This window comes from Rousettus aegyptiacus, unplaced genomic scaffold (assembly GCF_014176215.1).
Source record: "Rousettus aegyptiacus isolate mRouAeg1 unplaced genomic scaffold, mRouAeg1.p scaffold_m13_p_3, whole genome shotgun sequence".
NCBI classification, from domain to species: Eukaryota; Metazoa; Chordata; class Mammalia; order Chiroptera; family Pteropodidae; genus Rousettus; species Rousettus aegyptiacus.
In genome coordinates, this window is record NW_023416306.1 from 6,534,597 (window position 1) to 6,550,839 (window position 16,243).

Here is a 16,243-nt window from a genome sequence, read left to right on the forward strand (position 1 = left end):
TGTTTATGCAGATGGCTTATGAAGCCCAGGAAAGAGGGACCTAGGCCCACACACACACTCACACAACTGCCCACGGCCGTCGTGTGCCTTTTTTAACCAAGCCCTTCCCTGCCACCCTCTCACTTCCCATAGGCCTACTGATGCCCGAGTACTGGCACCGAAGGCCCCTTTGAGGAACTGATAATCTCTGTGCCTGAAACAGACCGGCCTCAGTGGCCAAGGGAGTCTTGGATCAGGGACAAGGCCTGGGAAGGCAAGGAGTGGGAAGAGCAGCTCAGACGCCCCTCCCAGCCTGGCCAGCACGGCCCCTGCACCCGTGGGTGCTGGGTGAACGCGAACTGCAGGGGGAGGAGGGAGCCTCCTCTGGAGCAGAGGGAACGACTGACTGCCTGGGGCTGGGAGGCCCAAGAGCAGAAAACCTCATCCTGGGGAAATGAACCCAAAGAAAGTTAACCCCACGGGGGTCCCATCAGTCACCGACAGTGAAGCGCGGTGGCTCGAGAACCTGGACGCTGAGGCTGCAGCGGCTCGAACGGCGGCCCCGAGCCACGGGTGGCCATTTACGTTTACATCTAATTAAAGAGAACTGCAGGCTCCGTTCCTCAGTCTCACGGGCCACTTTTCAAGTGCTCAATAGCTGCGGGTGGCTGGTGGCCACTGTGCCGGACGGTATGGATCAGGAACATTTCTGCCACCAGCAGGAGCAGGTATTGGACAGCACTGGATCAGGTCGTACAGTCCTGGCTTCAGACTCCAGCTTGTCACGCGCCAGCTGTGTGGCCCTTTAACAGGCCACCTGACTCCCTCGAGCTGCAGCTCCCTCAGGCTTAAACACACGACACCTGATGACCTGGCCACACCTAATGACCTGGCCGTTTGAGGGGTAGTGGATTACATGTGAAAAAGACTTTGGCCTCAACCAAGAATGGCTGCTGTTACTGTCTCATCCTGAAGGCCAGTTTGTCCGAAATGCCACCGAGCAGCTCGAGGAGGTCTGTTTAAAGAGTCATCACAGAATGAATCACTCGCGGAGCTCTTACTAGCCGTCTCAGGACGGCTTCCCCATTAGGAATGCCACTCTACTCTGAGCTGCACGTCCAATTCAGCGGCCACTGAGCACAGGTGGCTCTTTAAATGTAACTAAAATTCCATAAAATTACACAGGTGGTTCCTTGGTCACACGAGCCGCCTTTCACATGTTTGACAGACACGTGGCTGGTGGCTACCGATCTGGACAGCGGCCACTGAACAGCTCCATCATGGCAGAATGTTCTACTGGACAGCACAGTGTTGGCCTATCTCTCCAGCCTGCCCGGGGACAACAGCCTGGCCTTTCTCAGCTTGGCCGCCACGGCAGCAGGGAACAGCAGCCGCCTGGGTCAGCTGCCTCCCTTTGCTTGGTCAGATGTGTGTCCCCGTGAATGGATGGAGAAGTTCCTATTCCAGAGGCTGAGCTGCACAGAGGTGGGGAGCACAGGCCCCGGATCCAGACAATCCCCTCTTTGCTATTCAGTGTTGTGTGGCCCTTGGGTGAGCACCTTAAACCGTCCATACCTCAGCTTCTTCATCTGCAAAGGGCACAACAGTATTTGCCTCACAGGGTTTTGTGAGGACGCAGGGAGCTGTGCCTGGCCTTAGAAAGCACCAGGCCAATGTGAGCGTTTGGCCATGACACTGGGAACCCGCCTTACTTGAGGGGCTTGCCTTGTGCCAGTGTGTGCTAGGGGCGGGGTTGTGTCCCCCTAAAAATATGTACACCAAAGTCCTAACCATGAGGAACATAGACTGCGACTATATTTAGACATAGGGTCTTTTCAGAGGCAATCACGTCCACAGTGAAGTCACCAGGCTGGGCCCTAATCCAATACGACTGGTGTCCTTAGAAGCAGAGGAAATTTCGACACAGACGTGTACAGAGGGAAGATGATGTGAGGACACAGGGAGAAAATGGCCACTTACACACCAAGGAGGCTCAGAAGACACCAACCCTACAGACACCTTGACCTTGGACTTGCAACCTCCAGAGCCGTGAGAAAATAAATATCTGTGGTTTGAGCCACCCAGCCCGCAGTACCTTGTTACGGCCTCCCTGGCAAACTGACAAGGTGTCCCTGGAGAAGTTCGCCCTCCCCTTCCTGGCACCCCCTGCTCTGATGAAACTCAGCTTCTGCAGCTCCAAACTGAGGCGGCTCCTGGGCGCCCCATGAGCTGGACCCTCCAGGCCCAGCAACCTCTAACCACCTCAGCTCCCCACGCCTCCCCTGACATACCCTGTGCCTTTCCTCGTACTGTCCCTCCACCTAGAGTGCTCCAGTTACCCTGGTCTACGTCTCCAAAGCTTATTCCTCTTTCAAGGTCTGGCTCGAATACCACCTCTGTCAGGAAGTGTTAACCCCATCAGGATTTGGTATTTTCTTCACATGAGAATCATGTTTTTCTGCCTCCATTATGGCAGCAAAAGCCACACACTTACAACTGTTCGTGTCGGTCGCCTTGAGCGCTCCTAAGGGCCATGCCTTGGGATCTCTGTGACCCCAGCACACTGTGGCCGGGACAGGCATTCGGCAGTGTGGGAGCGGGGAGGCAGGCAGGCCGGAGACGACCCCAGGCAAGAATGGCTTCGCTTACCTCCAGGGTTCGAACATGCGCCAGCATCTGTGGCAATCTCCGAATCTCGTTCCCACTGACGTCGAGAGTGCGTAAGCTTCGAAGCTCCCCTATGGTGTCCGGGAGCTCCTTCAGCTTGTTGTCTGGAGAGAGCCCAACGGCACAGCTCAGCACCCTAAGCCCCTTCACCAGCTTCCTGCCCGACAGCCACCAGGACTCAGGGTTGGCGGGTGTGTGTGTGTGTGTGTGTGTGTGCGCGCGTGTGCGTGTGTGCACATGTCTCACTGTGACCCTGACTGTGACTCCGTGAGGAGAGAACACGGGGGTGGAGTTTCAGTGGCCGGGGCTCAAGTTCTCGCTCCACTGCTCAGCAGCACGGTCCCTTTGGAAAACTGACTTTACCTCCCTGGGGCACAGTTTTCCCATCTGTCAAATGGGATAATACCCCCACTTGGCCTCCTGGGGATGTTGAGGGATTCAACAGATTATGCATATGAGGTCCTCAGCGCAGTGCCTAACTGGGGCACCATTATTTTTATCATCATTCATGCTACATTTAGGTAGACTGAGGCATTCTGTGCAGAAAGTGCTTAAAACAGCCGGAGGAGATGAAGGGCTGCGGGGTACAGGGCAGGCACTCCACTGGTGCGTTGGTATCCGGGTTCTGGCACTGTCAGAGTGGGGGGTCTTTAGCAAGTCGCTATTCCCTGAGCCTCATCTCCTTCATCTATAACTTGGGGATAACAGCTCCCCGTCTCCGTATCTCATAGACCAGTCAAAGACTGCCGCTTTGCTGGCCGTGGAGGTGCTGTTTACCGAGTGTGAAGCGACTCAGGACTGTCCCCATGGCTCCCGGATCAGTCACCCAGTCAGTCCACTCCGCTTACCAGTGCACTTATTGTTGTAAGTATCAATGGTGTCCGCACTTCTCCCCTTAAGACCCTGTCTGTGGCTACCATGGCAACCAAACAGGTCAGTCCCACTATAGGGGACTGGCTGCCCTCATGCTCAATGGCTCCCAGGAGGATTCTGGCCGGGACAGCCCAGAGCTGACCAGGGGTTACACAGACAGGACTTCCTTGCTCCTACCTTTCACATTGAGCGTCTGGAGCTGGGTCAGGTTCCCAATGGAACGTGGGAGATACGTCACTTGATTTCTTTCCACGTTCAATACCTAAGAAAACAGGAAAGAATAATGAGACCCCTACTTCAGGCCAGGGCACCATACACACACCTTTGCCTCCTCCTGACAGCCGTGTGAGGGAGGCACAGGTCATGATGATCCCACCCAAGGGATGAGAAAGCCGAGGCTGAGACCAGTGAAATCACGAGCCCGAGAGCGCAGAGCCAGACCACGGACCTGGGTCCATCATTTACACAGATGACAAAATGCCCAATAACAACAGTCCCACGATCGGGAAGGGAGGGAGAAGGGGTCTAAGAGTTTCAGGGGTCTGGGGGAGGCGGCATGTGACAAAGCTCTAGCTGTCCCAGTGTTAGGAAGAAGGAAACTGAGCCATACTAAGGCAGTGGGGTCTGCCCGCTCTCAAGGCCGGCGGCTGGTGGTGCCGGGGCTGGAACTGGGTTCACAGGGTTCCAAAGGCCATGTTACCTCCGGGATGTGGTGCTGTGAGGTGGGCAAGGCCAACAGGATGACATGTCAAGTAGCCATTAAACACAGATACAATGGAAAGCTAAGCGGCCATTAAAAATAGCGTGGCAGATGAATATTTGATGAACCAAAGGATGGTTACGAGTTACTGCTGGGTATCCAAAAGTCGCAAAACAGCGGATGCAGCAATTCTATAAAAACATACATATAAAAAAATGTCCCAAAAGATCCTACACCGAGACACTCGCTGTGGGTCTAAGTGGTGGCAGTTACCACTGTTCTCTATGTGACCTTGGGCAAGTTACAGTCATCCCTCCGGGCCTCAGTTTTCTATAAATCGTGATAACATCCTCCACCTGGCAGGGCTGCTATTCGCGTCACTTTAGTCTCCTCTGTGTGCAAGGCAGTGCCGGGTGAGGTGCTGTCTGCAGACGGCTACGTTTCAGGAGGGGAGTGGCCGATGGATAATCGGTTACACTGCAGTCAGTGCTCTCGGGGAGAGAAGGCAGGGTGCAGACACAGGTGAACAAGGTAGGTCTACTCAGGGAGGTCGGGAGGGTCCTCAGGGCTGAGGCGACAAGCCGCTCAGGCAGAAGAGCCTTGCGGACAGACCCTGCCGGGGACGGGCACAGAGAAGCTGACTGCAGGGAGTGAAGGAAGAGAAAGGGGAGGAGGCTGGAAAGACAGGCGGGCCCGCCACGTAAGGCCTGACTGGGCATAGTGAAGAAACTTAATCTAAGTGTGAAAGAAAGCTGCTTCTTCCTCTGCGAAGCGGGGACAATCGACACCCGCCTCCCTGAGGCTGAGGACGCAACACAGAAGGTAAGGGAAAGGCTCCAGTCCACGCGGGCACGTGGTGAGCACTCCGGGCACGAGGGGCAGCCGCTGACCAGGATTAGCAGGGAGATGGTGAGTCCGGAGTCAGAGCGCTGAATTCAGCATTTTTAAAGGTGGACATGCTGGCTTTTTTTTTTTTTTTTTTTCTGTAAAGGTGTGAAAGCTTGTAATGAAATCCCAAAAAGGACAAGCCAAAGACATGGCAGAGAGACACCCACGGCCCAGACTGCAATGGCGGGGGCATCACTGGGTGTCTTAACAGCAAAGGGGCAGGGCAGCTGGCTCCAAGTGTCGCTTGGCCTGACTACAACCAGAACATGCCAGGCCTGTGTGGCTGAAATCTCTCACTGTTTTCTGTTTCCTGTGGCCATACCTGGAGGGCCGTCAGCTGCCCTATATCCTCAGGAAGGGCTGTCAGCTGGTTATCATGAAGATCCAGAACCTGCAGAAAAAAAGCAAACTTGGAACCTAACAGTCACCAAGACGGTCCCTCCAGTTTTTGGCTCCCGATAGGCGAGAACATGCTGGTGGTGGTGGTGGTGGGCGTGGGGGCGGGGATGGCAGGTGCCTCAGGCTGCAGGTGTTGAGATAAAGAGCACCCAACCTTTCCTCTCCAACTAAACGATCATTCCATCTCACTTCCTTTTTCAAAATATTATACCACTTCATCCTTTTATTTGCCAAATATTGAACTACTGAGTAAAAAAAAGACATTTATATGTTTAAAAAAATTTTCAGCCTATGGACATGCCACCCTGAACATGCCCGATCTCATCCGACCCTGGAAGCTAAGCAGAGTTGGGCCTGGTTAATACTTGGATGGGAGACCACCTAGGAAGACCAGGTGCTGTAGGTGTAAAAAAAAAGAAAAAATTTAAAAAAATCTTCAGGGTATAAATACATATATTTATGTTGAAAAAGACAATTAAATATGCAATAAAATATTGAGTGGTTCTCTGGAGTGTGAAATTATATTTTTCCTCATTTTCTGCTTAACTATAATTTTTTAACAATGAAGATGAGTAAAAGGCATGAGACATATACACATATATGTATACGTGTATATGTATACCACACATATATATGAAAAATATAAAACACAAATATAAGTAGAAAAAATGTCAATGTTCTCTTTTCCCGACTACAAAAATACTGCATGTTGGACAATTAAGAGAAGTAAAAACTACCCCAGATCCCTACAGGCGAGAGTTAACCATAAAAAACACTTTGATGCTTCCGTTGCCGGTCTTCTCTTCGTGCGTACAACCACTGTCACAGCTCATGGTCATGTGGGACGACCCTGGGGTCACGCCTCATGTATTGCGTGACTACGTCCTGGTCCCGGAGGAGCTGACAGTCAGGAGGGAGTCACCCCAGGTCACCGGGCTTTCGCACACTGACCACACGCTGCCTGGCGTCCGTTCTGTTCCTCCCTGTCTGGGACCATTAGGTGTCGGTCCTGGTCCTTCTTGTCTGGGACCGTGAGTTTCCCTGCCCTCTGCCAGTTCGCTTGCTATGAGTCTATGGTTTGCTTTCCTGCCCAGCCAGCAGGCTCCCCGAAGGCAGAGCCTGTGGTTGGTTCTCTTTGTAAGCCCACCCCACGCACAGCACATAGAAGGCGCCCAATAAACCATGCTGATTAAACCCTACATGGACTATTACGTTAGGCCCACATGGCACACCCTTTAACAGAGGAGACACAAAGGGAGCCGGACACCTGGAAAGCCAAGCAGAGCCCCTCACACCTGGAAGAAAGGCCCTCCTCGTACCTTGATGGTTATGAGACTCAGGAGGCTGCAGGATTTAGGAAGCAGGGAAGTGAGGTGGTTCGTGTGGACAATCAACACCTGTGTGGGAAAGATTTGCCGCATTAGGTTGAAGAGCAGCAGGTTGGAAGGCTGGCGACAGGCAGCCAGCTCAGTGCAGGATGCACATGGGCCCTGCCCAGTGCGCTCCGCTCTCCCAGACACCACAATGGGGGATGGGACCTCCGAGGTGGAATCAGATGACCTTAAGACCTGGAATTTCAAGGGTGAAAGGGACTTCAGAGGGCTAATTCTATCTTCCGTTCTGAGAAGAGATCCTCATGCAATTGTCCTGACCTTAACCTTCCTCAGCTTCAGTCTTCACATGGAAAACAGAAGATAATGTGCCTGCCTTCGAGGGCTGCCATGATGATTCACAAGCTGATGGACAAAAAGGACTTAGCCCAGAGCTGGCACACGGTCCAGGGCTTGATCCATGTCATCTGTCGCCACTTTTATTAAGCACTGGCCCTTGGATGAATGCTTCTAGTGTCAAGGAGCTCACTACCCTATCGGCATGGAACGCTTCTTATCTACCTTCATCTAGACCAGTGGTCCCCAACCCTCTTGGCATCAGGCACTGGTGCTCCTATGAGAATCTAGTGCCTGACGACCTGAGGTGGAGCTGAGGTGGTGATGCCAGCGCTGGGGAGCGGCTGCAGACACAGATGAGGCTTCACTGGCTTGTTCACTGCTCGCCTCCTGCTGTGTGCCCTGTTCCTAACAGGCCACGGACTGGTACTGGTCCATGGCCCCGGGGCAGGAGCCTCCTGATCTAGATAATTCATTTAGAATATTTTAATCTACCTGCATTCAAAGCTGCAAAGACTTTCCTAACGATCATTCATTCTACTCTTAACCTCCCTAGAGTGGCCAGAATAGAGTGTAGGTTTTCTTATTAATAACAATTAGGTTTCTCGGTGTTCACATGGCAGTAATTAATTATACTCTGTGACCACTCTGTCACTCATTTGCATCTTACTATACCTCTGTCGGAATAAAGCTATGAATACCTTTACTTTATAGATGAAGAAATCGAAATGTAAGCGTTTAAGGAAATTGCCCAAGGCCTGCGTGGCAAAGCCAGGATGTGACCCAGGGCTGTTGCATGCCAAAGCCGGCTCTCCTAACGGTGAAGAGACTGGCTGCAGGCTGCAAGGGTGAGAATCAAGAGAGAAGGGGGACACCAAGAGGAGAGCTCCTAACACTCCCACAGTCTCACCTTTTTCTGAAGAACTTTGCATGTTGCAAAAGCCCCAAATGGAATCTAGGATAAGAATAAAGAAGAGTCAGTACCTCCCTACCAGCCAGTTTTTCATTTGTTTTCTGAGTAGCACCCATGTGAGGGAGAGATGGAACAGGAGGCGAACAATAACAATGCTGATGTAGAGAACAGCACTAAGCCCGGGGAAAAGGCGGGTGAGGAATGTTGCTCACGGTATGGGCAGTGCTCCCTTCCAATCAGCTGGCAGGAGAGCGCCCTGCCCGGTCCTAGCCTACTCTCCCCATGCCCATCATCAACTCTATCAGGGGCAGAAAAAAGGTCTCCAGCGCTTTGCAGAGGCTAGAGAAACCCACGCTCTCCTAGGACCTTAGGAATCTGTGGGTAATTTTCTTAAGTAGGCTCCTTGACTCTTGAAGACTACATTGAGGCCAAAGATCATCTCAATTCTTTTGGACAAGAACAAAATCTAAGAAGACAGCTATTGACCAGCACTTCTGGACTTTTTAAAGCCCCAGTCCACATCTGTCTTCCCCAGGAACATGTGATTCAAGAAGAAAGGAGAGCCCAAACTCACAGCCAGGACGCCACCCAGTTTACCTCTGAGAGCTCACACTTAGAGATGTCGAGAATGTCATCTGCCCCAGCTTCTTTTGCCTAAGAATAAAAAGAATTTTTATGATAGTTTAGGTGCATTTTTTAGTTTTCTTTCAGAAAAAAAAAGTTGTTTTTTTTTTTTTAAAGTGTTCAAACAAAACATCCTTTTAGAGTGGACAAACCAGGCAAAGAAATATAGGATTAAGAATATACAAGGGATCACAGAAGGCGTTCAAGTAATCCATTCTGTGGGGACCAAAGATTCTGGGTTTAAAGGGATTTGAGGGCCAGCAGGGAAGAACAAAGGGTGTGATCAATCTATGGAGGAAAGTATAGGGCACTCCTGAGCACTGACAGGCAGCCTCATCAGTCTGCTCTGAGTCAGAGATTTCCTCTGGGGGGAGGTGGGGAAGGCTGATGCGGGGCTGCACAGCTTGTTTGGGGGAAAGTGCGGAGCCTTATTTCACGGGGCCGAGGCAGAGGTGGGAACGGACTCATAGGAAACATATTTTCCCTCACCAGACACATCTGGTACTCCAGGCGTTTCCGAGCTTCCTCACTGGGTTTCCGCTTCCGGAAGAAGAGCGGCATCCTTCCTTTTTCCTGGAGCAATCTTCACAGCACTAGGGGATAGGAGAAAAGTTAGGGCTTGGGGAATTTGTCACAGCTCTCCCCTGACAGCCAGGACAGGTAGCGCGGTAACACAGAACATGTAGCTGATCTGCTGGACTGTAAGTTCCCTGAGGGCTGCGTCCATCTGGACCATCATCCTGTGCCCTGAGCCAGGTACAGCAGGTGCTCACTACTCCTTGTTCTTTGTTGACACAGGCAGCACGACGACAAGCCAGGTGACCAGGGTGCTGGCCCACATTTGCCACTGGCCAATTGGAGACCTTGGCATACCTTTGCCCCATTCTGGGCCCCCTTCTCGCCTTTGCGTTAGATAAGGTGTTGACCCAGAGACGTTTCTTCAGGTCCTCCTTTGGGGACTCTAACAGTCTGGCCCGATGAGTCACTCCTAGTCTCTGAAACACTGTGAGTGGTATCAACAAATCAAACATGGCATGACATCAGCCTGCCATGACCTTGGAGAGCTCAACTACATCACAACTAAAGAAATTTCTTAACTAAAAATTCAAAAGCAATTTTCAAGCACCTTACCACTCTCACAGTCATTATTCCATTTGATTCTCATCACAGACTTCTTTATAGTGATGAAACTGACAATCATCGAGTTCAGTAACCTGGTTACACGGCCTGGATTGTAGCAAAACCAGTCTGGAATTCTGTTCTTTTGCATCCTGATCCTGCGTATTTGCCTAACTCTTTGGTGCTCAAATAACTTCGTACACACTAAGTACACTGTCGTGGACTCGGAAGCCAGGTGCTCACTTGCCTGCCCAGTATTTGTGAATGTCAGCGTTTGACGATGGACATCAATGGGCCAGGAAGCAATCACCCAGGGAAGCTTAGGGTTAATAGCTTCCCTGGGTTTATATTCCTTGAAATATAACGGGGTTTGAATCCCAGATCTGTTACCCACCAACCATGGCACCTTGGTTTACTGCTCTGAGCCTCAGTTTTCTCATCTGTAAAGTGTGAGTTATACTGTTACCTGATTCTATGAGGATCCATTGATTTCATGTGCATAAAGTCTACATACAGTACCTGGTACAGAATGAGTGCTTAATAAATGTTAGCCACATAGCACCATACACCTAACTAACACTTATTCAGGGCCTGCTACAGATTAAAAGTCTAGGGAGAAGAGGGCTGGGGAGGAGATGCAGTTGAAGACACACACCCAGTCCTCAAGGGAAGGGGCAGAGATCACAGGTCTGAGCCCACAGCCAGTGGGCTGTCTGGGGAGCCAGCCAAGACTGCAGAGCTGGCTCAGGCTCCTCTTGTCACCCCACCTGACTGCAGGGATGGGGCATAATCTAAAATCAGCGTTCCCCTCTCCTTGCCTGATGACAAGCTCTAATCTTCTGCTCCCTAATGACTAACCTTCCCTCACCCCCTCCCTGAAATCCAGTCCTCTCCACCTCCTCCCCTCATCCCCTCCCAGATCAGCTCCTCCCAGGTTGCTCCCCATATCCATCCCCTCCCCCAGCTTCTAGTCCAGATGGGGAGAACCACACTCATCTTCCCCTGGTTGGAGTGGGGAGTGCCCCACCAGGCTTTATGGGTGACAGGTCCCCGACGTTCGTTCCCTCGCGTGAACCTGAAGGCAGGCCAATCACTCGTAGGGCTTGGTCATGGACGCCGGGTCGCAGACCACCTGGCGCGAGCGCCGGCGAATGCGGAGCCTGGTCTCCTTCAAACGCAGGAGCTGGGGACCGAAACTCAGAATCTCAGAAAGTCACGCAGACCATGATGACGAAGTCTGAGACTCCAAGAACTGCAGAATCTTAGAATTAAGAGTTAGAATGAATTTGGACCCGAACAAAATTGTTTCGATAATTAAAATGCGCACATTACGAGGGAGTTAAAAAAAAAAAAAAAAGTGCCGGGGTCGCTGAGGCCCTGGGGTCTCCGAATGTGGGTGCGGACTTCTCAGCGGAGGGGCGGGGTTCTGGGACTGGGTGACCATGGGGTGACCCTCACGAGAAGGGAGAAGGGGGAACTGCGAGACCCGAAATCTTGGGAGGAGCCCTCTTTTGTCCGCCTCCCGGAGGCGAACTTCCCTGAACCCTCTTCTGAGCCCCCTGGCCACAGCTCACCGAGGTGTCCATCAGGTTCTCCACCCGTCAGCCTCTGGCGCCTGCCCACAAGCAACATGGCGGCAAGGGCGTCGCTGAGGGGCTGGGCGGAGCCGGCTATTCTCGCGACAGCTGCGCTTCGCTGCCTATATCCGGCGTGGTCCAAGAGGCTTCCGGTCTTTCGGCTGTCGGCTCGGAGGAGGCTACGGTGCAACTGTCTTCGGTCGTCCCGAATCCGGGTTCATCCGACACCAGCCACCTCCACAATGCCGCCCAAGTTCGACCCCAATGAAGTCAAAGTCGGTGCGTGTTTTAGATGTGGCCAGGGCTGCGGGATGGAGCATCCCTTCTCCCCGCAGCCCATAGAGCCGGTGCGGCCTCTCCGCAGTTGCTTTTCCCACCACGTCGGGCTTTTTAAAAAGCTGCTGCCTGCTAGAGACCCTTCCGGTGCCACGTTTGGGGTGCTGTGAAGTCTTTTACTCTTTCTGAGCCTTAGCTTCCCCACGTGTAAATGGGGAGGGAGGACCGGACGACCTGTGGCGGCTTTGCAGCCCGCACGCTTTAGGGTAAGGTTTGTCTCCGGGCCCTTGCCCACTTAGTTGGCTGGCGGTTCGGCTGCGACCTCGCCGGCTCGGTGTGGGCCTCGGCAGACGTAGCTGTACCGAAGGCCGCTGTCCCACGTGGCGCTTTGAGCGGCCCACGCTTAAGGCGATGGCGGCGGGGAGGGGGGTGCCTGCCTCCGCTCTCCGCGGAGGGTCTTGGAGCGGTTTTGAAAAGAGTGAAAAGGTGGCGTGTCCAGCCCCGAAACGATGCATAGAGACCGGTATGGTTCGGAGGGCTCCCCCCACCCCTCCCACAGAGGCATTAATTGTTTTACTTCTCCCAGTATACCTGAGGTGCACGGGTGGGGAAGTCGGTGCCACGTCTGCCCTGGCCCCCAAGATCGGGCCCCTGGGTCTGGTAAGTCTTCCTCGTGGGAGGGTGTTTCTTGTGTTAGAGCAGTTATGCTGTGGTTTGTGTAAGCACGACCGTATGGAAGATGTCATTAGTATTGGCGGATACTTTTCCCCCCAACTAGACCTGAGTTATTGAATTGGCACTAGGTTCTGAAGAAAGGTTATAAATGAAAATCGAACTCGGTACCTTGAAGGAGTAACTTCTCCAGTGTCTCTTAACCACCGCTGTTAGTGCACCTGAGGGATGGGCTGGAAGAGGTCAGGTGTCAGGGTTTTGAAGTCAAGTGGCCTGAGTTTCCTAGTCCAGGGATATGGGCGTATTGCTGTTGGGAGGATTAATAAGATCGACGTTACCTATGACCAGCCTCTTGCCTGCTTCTCCATTTTACTTAACTTGAGTTTCCCTCGATATCATTAAGCTTTTATTCCTTGCTCAGTGGTCTGTCCCAAATACTCTCCCACCTTGGTCTTGCATAACCAGTGTCTTAATAATTTTCTCTGGCCCTTAGCAGGGACTCACTGGGCATACTTGCTCAGACTCTTGGTCACTAGGAAATTCTAAAGTAGCAAATGCCCATACCCCACCCTAGTAAATTGACTTGGATAGGTTTGACACAGGAACCTGGTAACCATCTGTAAAGCTCCCCAGGGGATTCAGTTGTAACCACATGGGTCCTTCCTTATGAGAGGGTAGGTAGGTAAGGAAGGGACTTAGCTGCATTATGGCCCTGGGCTTGCAGCTTACAGTCCTGAACAATCTTCACCCCAGCCTCATTTCCCCAGTTTATACTGTGGTGATAGGTACGCCTTGATTGGATAAGCTATAGTTCTGTGCTTCAGTTTTCTGTGCTTGATGAGGATTTGGGGTATTGCCAAGTGAGGTAGACTAGGCAGGTGTTCAGGTTGTTAAACTGGGCATAATGTGATTACATACTTTCATTTCTATAGTCACCAAAAAAGGTTGGTGATGACATCGCCAAGGCAACCGGTGATTGGAAGGGTCTGAGGATCACAGTGAAACTGACCATTCAGAACAGGCAGGCCCAGGTACGTGGTTCGAGGGTGGTTTGGGATTCCCAGGTGGAAGGGTTTTGCTGACGTGGGCACCAGCCAGCCATCAGTGGTGAGAGTAATTTTACCTGGGGAGGGGTGTTTTGAAACCATGGTCAAAGATAAAGGCTCATATATTCTCACTTGTATGACATTGGGTCAATCACTTTGTCACGTAGACAAGGATGTTTTCAGAATGAAAATTATTTGAGAATGTATAAGCAAATCTAGTGTTTAGCTTGTGTGTGGTCTCTAAGAACCAAGTTGTGTGGCAGTATTGTCATAAAGAGGGCGGCATAGGGCTTGTTCACATTGAGATTCTTTTCTGCAGATTGAGGTAGTACCTTCTGCCTCTGCCTTGATCATCAAAGCCCTCAAAGAACCACCAAGGGACAGAAAGAAGCAGAAAAACAGTGAGTGGCTTTTTTTTTTTCTGGTAAACTGAGGGTTTATGAGTGGCGGTGTCTGTATGCAGTTAGTGCTTGATACCTGGTGCAAGTTTTCTATAACCAGACCTAGGGATGGCTCAGGGACTTGATGTTAAGCTGTTACAGAACCAGGCACTATCGACTGCCATGCAGGAAGGAAATAGGTGGGATGAAGCAACTGAAAATGACGACCACTCATTAGGAGAGATTGCTGAGCTGGACGGCACTCTGAACAGCTTAACTAACCCCAGGAACTTAAGCTTATCTTTTCTCTAAGTCTCTTCAACATAAGATTAGTAGACTTGGTTTTGCCATAGCCTAGCCACCCGCCACTGCACCTGACCAGTTCTGTGTTGGCTGGTGCAATCCAGTGGTGAGCTGATAGTAAACCCCAGCTTAGGAAACAGGGTTGTTCTTCATGTGGATGACTCTGTGCCGAAAGCATGGGAACATCTAGAAATGGTTGAGGGGAGGACATGTGGTCTACTCTGGCCTTGGCTTGTGACAAAGCTTAAGCTGTTTTTTTCTTGCAGTTAAGCACAGTGGAAACATCACTTTTGATGAGATCGTCAACATTGCCCGACAGATGAGGCACCGATCTTTAGCTAGAGAACTCTCTGGTAAGAGCATGACACGGGCTTATTCACCGAGTGGTAGCATTTCCCTTCTTACAGGGGATGTTATTCTGTAAAACTCAAAATGTGGGGTGTAGCATCCTCTGGGTTTGAAAGAATGGCTTGATCATGGGGAAGATTTTGGGCTGGGTGCATTCAATCTGGGTATCAAGGATCCTGTGAAATCCAAATTTAGAGCTCACACAACAAAGTGGAGCTCCGAATTTTGGAATAAGGGAACAGGGATGTTATTCTAGTGTTTTATAAATTAAGTTATTTCTCTCCTTGGCTGCTGGTGAAACCCATAGTATTTCCCTAATGGTATCTGAGGATTGTGAGGGGCTGACAGCCTCATCTGATGCCACTTTTTCTTAATTATAGGAACCATTAAAGAGATCTTGGGGACTGCCCAGTCTGTGGGCTGCAATGTTGATGGCCGCCACCCTCATGACATCATAGATGACATCAACAGTGGCGCAGTGGAATGCCCAGCTGTAAGTCCTGCTGCATCAGTTTCATGTGCTTAAATCTGGGTGAAAGCTGGAGAGGAGCTAATGTATTCATGCAGATGAGCTGGAAAGTTCTAGAAATGGGCAGTAATGGGGGTTGAGGTTTTTTTTTGTCCCATCACTGATAGGATATTTTTTTTCTTTCCCACAGAGTTAAGAACTACAAAGGAAAATAATTCAATTAAAGATCATTTATTCGATAATCACCGGGCTTTTTGATGTGGTCTCTTCCCTGGGGGAGCTAGCTCCCTGTGGTCAGATGGTGGTTAGTGGGGCCAAGGTAGCAGAACCTATGGAAGTAGCAATACGTGTCCTGTGTGGGACTAGCTCCAGAAAGATATCTAGAAAGCAAGTCTCACTGCTTTTTTGTAGAGATATTCATGGCACTAAGAAATCTTGGCCAGAAGGAAAATTTGTAATTCAGCATAAGTAAATGGGGATGAAGCTCTTCATTTCAGACCAAGTTCATCGTTGGAGGGTTGGGGCCCAGGGCCCATAATTCAAGATTGCAGTATCTATTTCAATGTATAGCTGGGGTCAGAGTCACTGATGGGACAACAAAGAAACCTGACCTTATCATGACTCCCTGATGGTCCTGAGGTTGTATGAAATGGGGGTAGAGTTCACGTCTAAAGTTAGCTGCAGCTCTTGTCCTGCCATTCTCTGAATTTGTTTGCTTTAAAACAGTAACAGACTATCTTCCAATGTATGTTTTCCGTCTTTCTCAAGTCTTCCTCATTTTCCCTTAGTTCCATTCCTTCTGAATCACCTTAAGAGCTTATCACTTTCACTTAAGTGAACAGACACCTGGGCACTGGGACAAACTATACCTGAGTAGCTCGAGGCACCACCTGGAAGACGGTTGTGGTCACTACCCTAAAGGGAGCTGGGGATGATTAACTCGAGAACTTCATTTTCTCCTTTTTGTCACCAGGCCCTTTAGTGGAAAGGATGACCTGAGAATTGGGGTGAATGAAGGGGTAGAGTGAGAATCCCAGGACATGGTACCAGGTCACCCAAACAATCAAAGCTAGAGGCCTTGGGTGAGGATGGTTGACACAAGGCTCCCTTATAGTAAAGCCCTAGTTAATGGGAAGTCTGTGTCTGAAATCAGGCTCTTAATCCAGTGCCAGGGGAGCGCACTGGAGTTTTACGTGTGCTGGGATGCGATCACACCACTGGGATGTGAGACGGGTTATTAATATTAAGGGCAGAACCCAGGTCAGTGCCAAGGAGAAAGGAAGCAGGCCAAGGGTAAAATACTGATCAAAGGAAACAACTTCTCCAGAGGGGAAGGATGTGAA

General features: G+C 50.9%; 2 protein-coding genes, 1 non-coding gene and 1 pseudogene across 7 annotated transcripts in view; 3 read left to right on the forward strand and 1 right to left on the reverse strand.

Moving 5' to 3' along the window:
• Nucleotides 1-11,496, reverse strand: part of LRSAM1 (leucine rich repeat and sterile alpha motif containing 1) — a 35,733-nt gene extending 24,237 nt beyond the window's left edge. For 3 of the 5 annotated variants that reach the window (XM_036238582.1, XM_016163709.2, XM_016163707.2), the window contains exons 1-9: nucleotides 11,404-11,496; nucleotides 10,857-11,012; nucleotides 9,200-9,303; nucleotides 8,684-8,740; nucleotides 8,084-8,128; nucleotides 6,826-6,903; nucleotides 5,430-5,498; nucleotides 3,697-3,781; nucleotides 2,629-2,750 (exon numbers count right to left, since the gene is read on the reverse strand). Coding sequence is in view for 4 of the 5 variants with exons in the window: in XM_016163709.2 (XP_016019195.2) it covers nucleotides 2,629-2,750; nucleotides 3,697-3,781; nucleotides 5,430-5,498; nucleotides 6,826-6,903; nucleotides 8,084-8,128; nucleotides 8,684-8,740; nucleotides 9,200-9,271 (528 nt within the window). In the remaining variant the exon portion in view is untranslated. Of the gene's footprint in view, nucleotides 1-2,628; nucleotides 2,751-3,696; nucleotides 3,782-5,429; nucleotides 5,499-6,825; nucleotides 6,904-8,083; nucleotides 8,129-8,683; nucleotides 8,741-9,199; nucleotides 11,091-11,403 lie in introns of all 5 variants that reach the window. The other 2 variants (XM_036238581.1, XM_036238580.1) reach the window with 2 other exon arrangements.
• Nucleotides 5,794-5,912, forward strand: LOC118601375 (annotated as a pseudogene).
• Nucleotides 11,497-11,527: 31 nt separating the features above from the next.
• RPL12 (ribosomal protein L12) lies at nucleotides 11,528-15,145 on the forward strand. The gene is made up of 7 exons (XM_016163718.2): nucleotides 11,528-11,685; nucleotides 12,269-12,342; nucleotides 13,287-13,385; nucleotides 13,720-13,801; nucleotides 14,350-14,436; nucleotides 14,812-14,924; nucleotides 15,091-15,145. Exons 1-7 carry the CDS (start codon nucleotides 11,649-11,651, stop codon nucleotides 15,094-15,096), a joined length of 498 nt encoding a protein of 165 aa, XP_016019204.1. The 5' UTR covers nucleotides 11,528-11,648; the 3' UTR covers nucleotides 15,097-15,145.
• On the forward strand, nucleotides 14,142-14,271 carry LOC118601146. The gene has a single exon (XR_004950233.1). It is a non-coding gene; the product is annotated as a small nucleolar RNA SNORA65 (small nucleolar RNA).
• Nucleotides 15,146-16,243: the final 1,098 nt, after the last annotated feature.

What these genes read in the sequence shown, in the direction of transcription:
- RPL12 (XM_016163718.2), top strand. Translation starts at nt 11,649, where the DNA reads ATGCCGCCCAAGTTCGACCCCAATGAAGTCAAAGTCG. An exon ending in CAGAAAGAAGCAGAAAAACA is followed by an intron (nt 13,802 to 14,349) that starts GTGAGTGGCTTT and finishes TTTTTCTTGCAG; the next exon opens with TTAAGCACAGTGGAAACATC. An exon ending in TTTAGCTAGAGAACTCTCTG is followed by an intron (nt 14,437 to 14,811) that starts GTAAGAGCATGA and finishes TCTTAATTATAG; the next exon opens with GAACCATTAAAGAGATCTTG.